The sequence below is a fragment of the Acanthopagrus latus genome, chromosome 6, assembly GCF_904848185.1.
Source record: "Acanthopagrus latus isolate v.2019 chromosome 6, fAcaLat1.1, whole genome shotgun sequence".
NCBI lineage: Eukaryota > Metazoa > Chordata > Actinopteri > Spariformes > Sparidae > Acanthopagrus > Acanthopagrus latus.
In genome coordinates this window covers 32,121,409-32,133,718 of record NC_051044.1, presented here as the reverse complement: position 1 = coordinate 32,133,718, position 12,310 = coordinate 32,121,409, and the positions used below count along the sequence as shown (strand labels likewise).

At 39.7% G+C, this 12,310-nt stretch overlaps 1 protein-coding gene across 2 annotated transcripts in view; it reads right to left on the bottom strand.

Moving 5' to 3' along the window:
• Window positions 1-12,310, bottom strand: part of ptprga (protein tyrosine phosphatase receptor type Ga) — a 429,346-nt gene that overhangs the window by 148,806 nt on the left and 268,230 nt on the right. Inside the window, exons 1-2 of one of the 2 annotated variants that reach the window (XM_037102523.1) lie at window positions 8,768-8,825; window positions 4,654-4,802 (exon numbers count right to left, since the gene is read on the bottom strand). In XM_037102523.1, coding sequence (XP_036958418.1) covers window positions 4,654-4,802; window positions 8,768-8,807 — 189 coding nt within the window. In that variant the 5' untranslated portion in view covers window positions 8,808-8,825. Of the gene's footprint in view, window positions 1-4,653; window positions 4,803-8,767; window positions 8,826-12,310 lie in introns of those variants that run through there. The other variant, XM_037102522.1, reaches the window with a different exon arrangement.

Here is a 12,310-nt window from a genome sequence, read left to right as displayed (position 1 = left end):
ACAGCCAAAATAACAGCCAAGGTCTGAGAGGCTGTATTTAGGTGCAGCGTCACTTTGAGCTGAATGCCACTGTCAGCTGGTAACGATTGGCACTTTTAGCAAACACAGCCGTGCATCACTCACACACAAACACACAAGCAATACTCAGGGAGTATGCCAGCATTTGAGGTGTCACTTGGGTTTACTTTTGTTGGCCAGTGAGTGTGGAATCTTTGAGTATTATTGGTTGAGTCCTAGGAAGCAGATACAAACTCATTTATCAATAGTTGAACTGTATTTTTTGCAGATTTTGCCGATGGTTCTAGAGGTTTTATAGTCACTGGATATCAGATTAATACTAGGCTTTAGCAGCCTTTAGTAGTCACAGAATCAAAATCACTTCCATTTTATAATTTCAAGTCATACTTTTGCAGTTATTTTGGTGAAGGTACGTTAAAAGTAATGTCATGTTATGTTAAGTAATGCATTAACAGTAATATTGTAAAGTTACTTATTACTTTCAAATGGTGGTAACGTGTAATCCATTACATTCTGGAAGTATGTTGCCTAATATTGCACTTTTGTTGTTTTGAAATGATATGATAACATGTGGCCAAGAATCTGCACAAAATCTCATCTCTCAGTAGCATCACTGAAGAAGTTCAGTTCTGTCTGTAAAGGCCTGATCAGCTGAACCATTCTGAAAACTCTGACTCTGGCACAAATCAGAGGTGTGTATAAAATAGGCTTGATTTCCACTGAAACTTCATGCTACATGGAAACTTTTCCTCACTGATGACTCAGATGAATCAATTGTGATTCCATAGCATTGCAACAGTTGTCCTGGAAAGCTTCATTGTGCATTCATACAGGTTTTGTGTTTTCAGCTGAATCTTTGAAATCTTCTCCTGCAAACAGGTAAGCAATAAATCTAATCTGGGCAGTAAGGACGAATGCATCATTTACATATGGAGCTTTCTCAACCACTGACACAAAGGCACCTTTATGCAACTTTGTGGAAAGGTTTGGGGAAAAAAAAAGTTTGGAGTGGACGGAGAAGATTACAATATCAAGCTGAATTGTCAGTGTGCTGATCTTCCAAATGTCAAACAATACATATTCATCTGTTTGGCCGGCTGCAGCAAAGAGGCAGCGCTCTAAGAGAAGGCCAAACAGAGATGGCTGACATTTCAGCATTCAAGAGACTGACAGCTGCACATAAACAACATGCAAATGCACACACACTCTCAGAAAACACCCACATGCATTTGTATTCACACACTTGGCATGTAGCATTGAGTTAGTTGGATGATGTTAAAGCTGGGTGCTGAAAGAGTGTCTCTTTATGCCAAAAAGTTTGAGAGATGAGCCTTTGCCTTCACAGCCAATTGCTGATTCACTTCCACCTGTATAATGCTTATTCTTGAACCAATAAACAGTACATTCATGCTAGTATTTTAAAAGTGTTCTTTAACACTGTGATAACACAGCAGTTTTCTACCAATCAACAAAAACTAAAATGAAGATTTCCACTCATTTAAAATAATCATTTTACAAGACATTTTTTCTACAACTATAGAAATGTCTGTGTGTGGGACTAGCATATAGGAGCATGTAGTGATATGTTTATTGTGACTGTTAAGTTTAGATAGTTGAGTCTATATCAATACCGAGACTATGGAACTATTCCAAACAATAATCCTGAGCTAGTGAAATTATTTCTCAAAGAAAAGCAGATTTTAGGTTAAGAAACAAAGTTTACCCAAACTGCAGTCTATTTTGAGCAGTCATAGTGAAAATACATTAGCTAGCTTGATTATAATTTTGGTTAATCTAGTGACAAAGGCCAAAAAATATCTTGGTGGACTGAAATCCCCAAAGTCTGAAAAGATGCCATTGGACTGAAAGCCCACCCGTTTCAGTGATGATAGAGTCATTATCGAGTATCTTTTGATGACAGTCTACAACATGCAGGTCTTTTGGGAATCTTGGTACAGTATGATAGAGCTGATATTACATGTCTTCTGTGAATATTTCATCCAGTTGTCTATCATGAAATACCACAAGCCAGATGCTTACAGGACACATGCAATAATCCCATCGAGTTTTGGGAGAATCAATCAGAGGTTTGTTTTGGTCTTGTCCACCAGTGGGTGGCTAATCAGACTATTCATATGTGTTTGCATATGCAAACAGGTAATCAGAGGGTGACTGTAACTAACAAACTGCTCGCTGGGTCCTGAAAAAGTAGAATGTCATCTAAGAGAATATAGGTCTATACCAGTGTGCAAAGCACAGCCTGGTGTATGAGGTGATGTTGTATGAGGTGATATTTGAGTTCTGTTCAGTTTCCATTACAGCGTGCTTCAATATTGGTATTGTTTTGTTTCCCCTGATTGCCAAGACTTGGGAGAACGATACTTTTTAAAAGCTAAAAACCTTCACTCATTATAGTTCTCTTGGTGATTTGAACATATTTCACTGAAATACATTTGCACTTTTTTTTTTCTTTGTATTTTTAGCCATCTAATTATTTAGAAATTGATGTTATACCAGCATTCTTACAGAAGAAGAACAGGCAACCAAAATTAGGAAAACATTGTTAGAAGGAAAAAAAACAAACAAAAAAAAACAGTGGTTTCATCAGCACATTCTTGAGGTCTATCCACATTGGCATGTATGTATGTTAAGAGTATGTAATCTGGTCCTACTAATGTGTCATCAGCTGTATTAAATGATTGGACTGTTGCTGCTAGAGTAAAACATACTCATATGGAGCTGTTTTACATAACCTGAGAGAGGCTGAGCCGGGGTGGGCCACTGCTACCCATCTGAAAGATGAATTAACAGGAGTGGAACGGTTCACAAAATCCACGGTTTGGTTCATATCACGGTTTTGTGGTCACAGTTTTGGGTTCGGTTCTGTATACACTGATTGTTAGGAAAATCAATTATGTCTTGTATAGTCAGGTTAAAACTGAAAGAATAAGGCAGTCTGACATTTGAAACATCATTGTGACAGTCTTAAGTTAAAAGTAGGTACGATTCTGGCACTGCAGGAGAGGTGATATTGCTAGTTCCAACATGCTTTTCATTTATTTGGCAAATAAAGTTATCTTTAACAAATGCTAAGTACAAATAGTTACTCACTGTCACTAATGTAATGTAATGAGCAGTCACAGTCAGGAAACTTTCAGTAGCCCTGGAGTAGAGCTGGTAAATACACTTCCTTTTAAGGATTTGAGTCATTATGAGTCATTATGAGTCGCTCACTAAACTGAGTGCGAGTCACTTGAGTCAGTATGGCTAATCACCATGGAAATTCAGTCCTAGCCCATTGTCTCTTAACCAATAACGTAGTAAAAAACACAATGCAATAAAACATTATGTACATGATTTTAAATATAAAAGAGATACTAAAATAAAAATAAAAAATAAAAAAATACAGTACTGAGGTAGGAATGGTGTAAATGGATAAAGTTCCCAAATAGAGATAATAATAGCCTACTTACAATAAACTACTTAATATTTATATTATTTACATATAAATTATTTTATTTGGCAAAAATCGATCGACCTAATTTCATTTTATTGTTATCTATACACTAAACCTACAGTAGCCTCTGGCTACCTGCAGAACATTGTGTAACATGATGTTATTTCAGAAGTGGAAGAATGGCTTCTGTTGTACACTGACAGGTATGTGCTTTTCACGCTGGCTGGAGGAAGTCTAACCCAGAGACTCGCTCGTCTGCTACTCATTCAGAACGTAGCCGGCTGTTTGCGCTCTCCTGCTCTGACTCGCAAGCTAGTGCTATGACGAGTCCGCTGTGTTTCCGGCATCGAAGCTCGCAAGCTAGCCTGAAACACAGCCGACTGGTAGCTCTTCTTCTTGTTTACTGGCGGTTGGCATCCAACTCTGTACCGCCACCTGCTGTTCTGGAGTGTACATGCTTCGCCTACTTAGTAAATGAGAAAAAGTAGTTGCGCGTGCCTATGAACCGAACGGTACACACGCCCCCCCAAACCGTGACAAGCGTACCGAACGGGACAGATCTTTTTTGATGAACCGTCCCACCCCTATGAATTAATTAATAAAATGTATAAACAAAATAAAGTGTGTGATAATTCATCAGGTCAGAGTGCAACCTCCACCAGCAGGTAACAAAAGGTCTCACCAAGACAAACATGTCGAGCAAAACTGACAATCTTCAGCTTACTTGTGTAGTCCAATGTAATACAGAAACAGAACTCTTAGTTAAAATAAGGAGTATTCTCAAAGCCAGCCTTTAGAGGTGTGTAACACCTGCCCTATGTGATTTAATATGACAGAACTGAAGACTCTAGCAGGCTTATTTTAGATAGATAGATAGATAGATAGATAGATAGATAGATAGATAGATAGATAGATAGATAGATAGATAGATAGATAGATAGATAGATAGATAGATCTAAAATGTATCTTTGAGCCACTCAATTATGTGCAAAGCCCACCAGTCACAATATTTCTGGTGTATAGCTTAGCCATTGCTACTATGCATCCATGTGATAAACACAACAATCTTGTGTTCTTTCTGGTATTAGTGGCAGATCACTTCACCTTCATTAATGCAGCTACTTACTCTCAGATATGGTTCAGTCCATGGTACACTAAACCAATTAAATTGTGCTTACCTCCACAGGGTAACGACGGCCATTGATGCTGTGTTCAGAGCCTTCAGATCCATTGCTTGGACCCCAATGAAACTCTACTTTTTCAGCTTTAAACCTCCCTGGTAGCCCTGCTCCCCGAACAAAGTAGTCATCCTTCAACATAATGGCCACTGGAAGCAAGACAAAAAGACAAAGAAGAACAGAGACAGAGCAAGAAACAGTGAATGGCCATACATCACCGAACATCTTTTTCAGCATACGTAGTAACCATTCCTCTAAAAGAAACCGACAGCAGACAATTGGTGTATGTTACTGATGTGAAGGCAAATTTCAAAGCTCAAAACACGTGTCAGGACACATACACAGTGTGTTTAAGGTCTGAGACAGACACAGACTAAAGGACGCATTCTGAGGACATGCTAAAGGGAGATATGTGTTTAGCATTTAAATTTGCTCAGGGGAAGGCATGCTCACTGAAGACCATTCTTGTCATTATCTATCGGTCTCTAAGGCTAGTTATCAAGCGATGGGGCTAATTTGTCAAGCAAAGTAATTCTCTTTAGCCAGCACAAACTGCCCTTGAGTCCACATATAGTCTAAATGTCATCTCAAAGCCAGGATATACTGTAATTCTACTGGGGAAATACTTCTGTGTTGTTGTAGATTCTGAAATCATCCTCAGTCCATTCAAATTTGTATGCCGATGTCTGTCAGTGGCCCCGGTCAGAACAACAAAAATTAATACAGGCTGTAATAAACTAGAAGGATCATTTAGGATACTTAAGCTGCCACATTAACTGCAAATGATTAATAACATTGTATTACACGTCAGTTAATTTGATCTGCTTGTGATAGAGTTTAGTGGATGACAACATGTAGTAAAAAGATAAATAAAATATGTGTACTCACTTTAATTTTCATTGCCATTAACTCATCTTGTACAGTACTAGTTTATGTTTAGCTTGTCCACAAAAAGCCACCAAATGAGGGATTCACAAAATGAAAAAAAAAATCACATCATGACTTTGTACAGTGTGTTTGTTTTTAATAAACACATTGCTGTATATATTTTTATTTGAAATGGGACCTGAAAAAAAAAATGAAAAAAAATAAAAAATAAAAAATAAAAACTATAAATACATACATATAAACCAGGGCTATTCAATTACAAATTCAGTTTGCGAAAAATTTTAAAATCAAGAAATGTAGCTGGGCCAGACATGTAAGGCGCCCAGTACGCAGCTGGGAATGTAAGATGCAGTCAGACTCTGCACTCTGCATGCTCTCCTGAGATCCCTCTGAGAAGTTTGTCCGGAAACGGGGTGTTTCTCGATGTGGTGCCTCCAGACACTGTAAACTTTGAGAACTCTAATGCACTGATGGCAAATTAAACACATGGTTTGTTTTGAACTTAATGGTAAAATGAACAAGTATTTGTCAGTCCAGACAGGGTTAAATCGCTGGTTTTAGGTATCAGAGTTGAAAAGGACATGTTTTAGACTGGGTATCTTAGCGCTACTTCTGACAGCACCATTAGCCATGCATCAAACCAACGCCCTGCATTGTGGGTAGACTGTTCCTAGGCTACACAGGGTGTTTTATTCAAGATCTGAAACACTTGAAACGTCTTGTGGAACGAGCTGCCCTCTGCATCTCGTCAATTCAGTTCAATTCAATTCAATTCAGGCTGGCTGGACCACAGGCTGGGCCACCCAAGGGTTGGTTCTGGGCCACGTGTGCCTACAGGCAAATTGTCTTTGTTGGCTTCTCCAGGCTTTCATTTGTTATGGATCACTCATTCTGCTGATTTTGCCCTATTACCATGAATATCTGAAAAGAAATCGGTAGTTCACTTCTGGCACTCCTGGCTTTCATTTCTTTTATTCAAGGTAGTCCTCTTGTCTTTATCATCTCATCAGACAGAACTCTCAGAGCTCTCAAAGGTCTACAACAAAATTATGTGTTTTAATTCGACATGTCCAGAATGTCGTGGACCCAAGGCCAATAAAGGATGATAAAATGCTCTGCAGTGTGGAAATATTTTAAGATTAGAAATTGAAAGCAGTCCAGCCGCGCCAACATCTGCAATATGACCATTTCGCGAGGGGGTAACAGAGCTGCACTCATTTGGTACAATGAAACAGAGAGGGTAATTAAACTAATTGCTCTGGATAACTGGCTCATCTCTGTGGTAGAGGATCAGGGTGTTCTTCATCATCTGGAGTTTTTGAATACCTGGTATGCCCTACCATGTTGGAATTACATTACATTGACTCCACTTTTGCACACAAGTTTCATGGGTCTCATACAGCAGAGCATGTAAAACAGGCAATCGAGGAGATGCTGAATGCATGTGAAATAGACAAGCAACATGTCCACGTCATTTTATGTGACAATGTAAGGAAAAAAACAATGCAAATGGAGGTACCTCACACACACTTCAGCTGGCTGTACACGAGGGTCTGCTATCACAGTGCAGCATCACAGACTCACCTGCTAACCTAAGGAAGGTGGTAGGCCAATGTTGGAATAGCATATGCAGAATAAGAAAGAGGAATTAAGGATCTATTAAGGAATAACCTTAATGCAGGTACTTTTTTCCTTAATGCAGCTGTAACATCCAGGAAAATAGGCTAAGTATCAGATCGGGACTCGGATTCAGCATTTACTAAATATCAAAGGACTCGGATAGGGATTGGGGTAAAAAGAACCTGATCGGGACATCCCTAGTTTTAATCATTTTAGTTTTAGATTGACAGAGCTGCAGATATTCTTCCTTAGATGCTGGCAGGTGCAAAGTCATATCTGCTCTAGTTGTTAAAAGGAATGTACAGTAGGCTGGGGTGACTCCACATAAATCATAGCATTTTTGCATAGAGGTCCCAGCAATTAAAAATAATAGTATGTTTTTGTTTTGTTTTTTTTTTTTCTTTTAACCATAATGTATTGACTCCACATTCAAGGTCAATGAGGTAATGTGAGGAAACCTACAGTGATGACCCTGAATTGATGTTTAGAGTTTATCCAGCCCCTCCCTTCACAGCTCCATCAGAGGTTTCAGTAGCGTCTCCACCAGGTAATCCCTCCACAGATAAAACACTCATTCAGTCTTTTAGAAAAAGTGCAGAATCCATGCATAATTTGTGGCAAAAGCACAGGGACATTTGTCTTGTAAGCCATGCATTATGTAGCAGGGGAGAGCAGAAGCTGCGCACCATTTTGTTTCGCAGCTGTTGTTTGTCTTAACATTTTTACATGGCTCTCAACATGCTGCGGCACCTCAAATCTATTTGAATTATACTCTGCTGTGGTTCTTTCTTTGCAGGTGGCCATCATCGTCATCCTGTTTTGTGGGTGGCCTTGGGGAGATGGCTCGAGTCACTTAAAGCCTGGAGATGTTCTGCACGAAGCATGTCTTTCTTCTTGACTGCGATGAAGAGCTCTTCTGTTTCCCTTTCTGCTGTTTGTGCTGCAGGTGTCAGCAGTGGTGATCCTCCACCTGGAGGTCAGCTGCTCTGTCCACTCCCACAGGGGGATGACAGCACACAGTGTTCACCTCGCCTTATCCAGTTATGTGCACTCAGTTAAATGCGTGTCTCACATGTCCGCAAAGTGCTGCCATCTACTCGTGATGCAGTGACAGGGAGGTGGGTGGAACAGTTACTCAATCTCTGTGACCTTAGCGAGTTGCCGAAAAATTTAAAAAATGGGTGCAGCAAAGAGGTGGCTAAAGGAATGTGCAAGCACAGGGGAATAACTTGTTCTTCAGCTCTCCTGTCCTCTAATAATTACTCTGTGATTAGGGTTATTACAAGGACAGCCATATAGCCATGATGAGCCATATCTGCTATATTGTTACTTTACATAATGTTTTTATGGTTTAAAAACCTCTACGCACCCACCCGCCCGCCGGCGGGCGATTTCAGATAACTGACTGTTTTCTACACTGCGCAGTGACGCAACTCGCTTCAACTTTCATCATTACGGACATACTATACATCGTTGGAAAGGGTAGAATATCAGCAATTCATTCATCCTGTTGATTTTGCAGAAATCATGAGCACTAAACCATAAATAATTGATATTTACCAGCATGGTAAACGTGAGATACAAGAAACGCACGGCGACTCCCTACCTTTGACGCGGCCATAAAGCCGTAATATGTGTCCGATCATCAATTATTTATATTCCAGTTGTCCGTAAGAATCCACTGATCAAAAGCATCACAATGGTTTTTCATAAAATTATTCCAGCTTGTGAATATCGTCCTGTAAAGTCCATTTGTTTACCGTCTACCAACTTTGTTTGTCAAATAAAATCCAGACTTCGCCGGCCGTATCTTTATTTTCTCTAGTTCCTGTATTGTGTTGTTGGGTGTGCTTGTTTTCATCACTCTTCTGGCTACAAAATAAAAGTGTCCCCATCTTTCTCTGTTCAGTTTTCACCCCAGCACAGCCCGTGAAGTACATGGAGCGCTCCTTGTTTAAAGGGCCAATCGGCTTTGTCTACTGTTATTTGCCGCCTTAGTACAGGGATAGCGTTTTGGCTATCAACATGTCAATCACTCAGGCTTCTAGCCAATTATTTTACCTTTCCAACGATGGTAGGCGTGCCCAGGTCCGTTTTGTACAAGCCGAGGAATATCGCTGCGTCTGGCAGCTAGCGGGCTAACTTTGCGCAGCAGACGCACTCGCAGCGGACGTTTAAATTTTAATGGACGGCAGTTTTCACAGTTTACAATGGCGAAATCCACAAAAAACACTAAATATGTCCGAGAAGAAGACCTGGAATGGATCATGGCATCATCTGATGAAACTGAAGACAGTGAGTAGGGCTCTGAGAGAGAGGAGATGTTTGCTAAGGGCCTCGACGACATCTTAGATCGGTGAGTACCGTTATCATTGATGATGTTTGATTTATTTATTTAGCCATGACTGAAATTTGAATGAGTTAGTTAGTGGGAAGGGGTTCTTATGCTTACAGTGAACAGTACAGTATACATTAGCATTTCATAAATGACGCTAAATGGTTAGGGCACCAGGGGCTAATTAGCCTAGCTAGCCTCAACTACTCAACCAAAGCTACTGTATGTAATCCTTGTAATTCTGTTCTATGATGTAATTCTCTTTGAGCCTCTAATTCCTTTTTATTTAGATTTTTTTTTTTTTTTTTTTTATCAAGCTTGTAAACAAATAGAACTAGATCTTTTTCACTGACCGGACACTGGGAATATTCCCCCAATTCAGTTATTCTGTTTATGTACGGTTACTTTTCCTGATGTTTTTGTGTAATATGTAATATCATATATCTGTGTTTATTTATTTCCTATGTAAATAGCACCCTATTGAATTGCATTTATATATTTTTTCATTATATTTTTTCATTATTAACATTTGTACATTGCATTGTGTTTTGTAGGTCACAGTCTGAAGACAGTGACGTGGATTGGGAGCCTGAAAGTGAGGCAGTGACACGCCCAACCCCCTCTCCTGCTGAAGGCGGTCATCAGAAGTGCCAACGATCCTCCTCTGCATCCACCAGTGCTACCTCCCCCGCTGCGCACATACAGTATTAGTATATTGAAAGATAATAAAATCCTTGTTTGACCATCCATCAAATGAATGTGTGAAAACATTATGTTTTGAATCATGGAGGAAGGCTTTATAGTCACCAAAATGCTTCAGTAATGTTTCCAGTGTCACAGAAGTGAGAAAAAGCATTTGGCACAATTTGGCCATTTGGAGACGTTTTGGAGAGGTTTGTGGATGCCAGTGACACCACAAACTAAAAACTCCATAACTCCCATAAGGTTAGGCCTAGAAGTCTAAAATTTCATCCAGGTGTAGTTGACAAGATGTAGAAGGTATGCGATATATTGCCATATGCCTTACCTAAAGCACATCAGAGTTATTGTTATTCAAAAATGACCTATTTTTTTCGAAGAAAAAAAAAATGTTTTAGAGCCATGTTTGAACTGATGTCATTTAGGTTGTGTGCATGGTACATGCTGGCACATTGTCAGAAACTAGAGGTTCTCAGCTTTCAAGTGAAGTATCATACATCCATCTGGGACTTGTAGTTGTTGTGTTATAAGCTTTTCCATTTCGGTATGCTAATTAGGCGAAAATTACCAACAAAGGTCGGTGCGAAGGGGTTAATAAGTTGAACAGAAATGTCACTTTTCACTAAATTTTGAACCGTTGAACTGCTTAGGAGCAGTGCCACGCTCGCTTCCAATCTTCATGTTAAGCAGCTGGTGGAGCACAACACAGAATCTGAGGCCCATTTGACAGCAGGGAACACAGCACAGTGGGCTGAGCCGACCACCATTAGGTGTGGAAACTAAGCTGCACGGTGAACCGGGCTACTGTCTAACATCAGCTAAGCAGCAGTTAGCTATTGGTTAGTTAGCAGTTACTTTAGCAACAAAGATATGGGTAACTGTCCAACAAGATACGCCATAAATCACTTTGGCATGGTAAAGCTATCCATCCGGGGCTGAAGCAGGGCTGCCAGAGGACGACAGAAAATACCCTCTCAATAACATATGATCCTGCTGGCTCTCTTTGGCCTCATACCCCACCAAGACTGAACTCCAGCATGTCTTCTATGGTTCTGGGCAGATTTGTATTGTCAGATAAATTCTAGTGAAGCAGCATCACAACAACAGTGTGAAGGAAAGTCCGAGACAGATTGCCACTGGCACACACCATTTTTCTAAATGATGGAATTGTCTTGAGCATAATCTCTCTTTTTCAAATCACAATGGCGTATTCATTTTATTGCCAGAAGAAAGAGAAGTAACAACACTGTATAAAATAGTAGAAGTCCTAAATTAGAAATTAAGTAAAATTATAGAACTGTTAGCAATATCAATGACCCAAGTGTTGCCAGGTTTTAAAAGCTGCATTGCAGTAAAGTGATATTCTCTATTTTTTTCTGTCCTTCTTGTTTTAATATTTGTTTATCCCAGTGTATCCAGACTCGGATGATTACTTATTGAAAATGTTCACTGTGTTACCTGTAATTATCTCTAAAATGTTGTTGTAATATCATTGTCAACATGACTGTTAAAAAATATCTTGATACTTGATTTTTGTCATCCAGTCCTTTTTGTTTTTGACTCCCAAAATTGATATATTTAATCATTGCATATCCATTAATGAAGGCTATGCCCTCACTTTCAACTTGAATGCAGTTCTCTCTGACATCACATGACTTGAACCCCAGGAACACATGAACAGCTGCAGGAGCCACATTCTTAATTTCCCTCACTGTTTCCTCTGCATAGCTTTTTTCACACTTAGTTGACATTTGCGAGTGCTGAAAGTATAATTAACACTCTGGCTGCTACAACAAATGGCACTGTTATGCCCAAGCATTGAAGGGTGTTCTGCCAGAACAATTGGCATATTCAAATATCCAGTGTTTTATATGATGCAGGCATAAAGGACCCTCAAGATACTTCTAGCCCATCCTGACAGACTGACACAGTTGTAATTTTCATGCCCAGCACTTGCTTGTGCAGTACTTGCGCCCTATGCGCATGTTGGTCTTTAAATGAGGTGCACTGATGGTGGATTGCTATCTAGAGGCAGCAGAAAGTGACAGCGCCATAGACCAACAAAAAGTTGGTCTGAAGTCAGAGGTGCAGTCTGTTTCCTGCTGTTAAAGGACA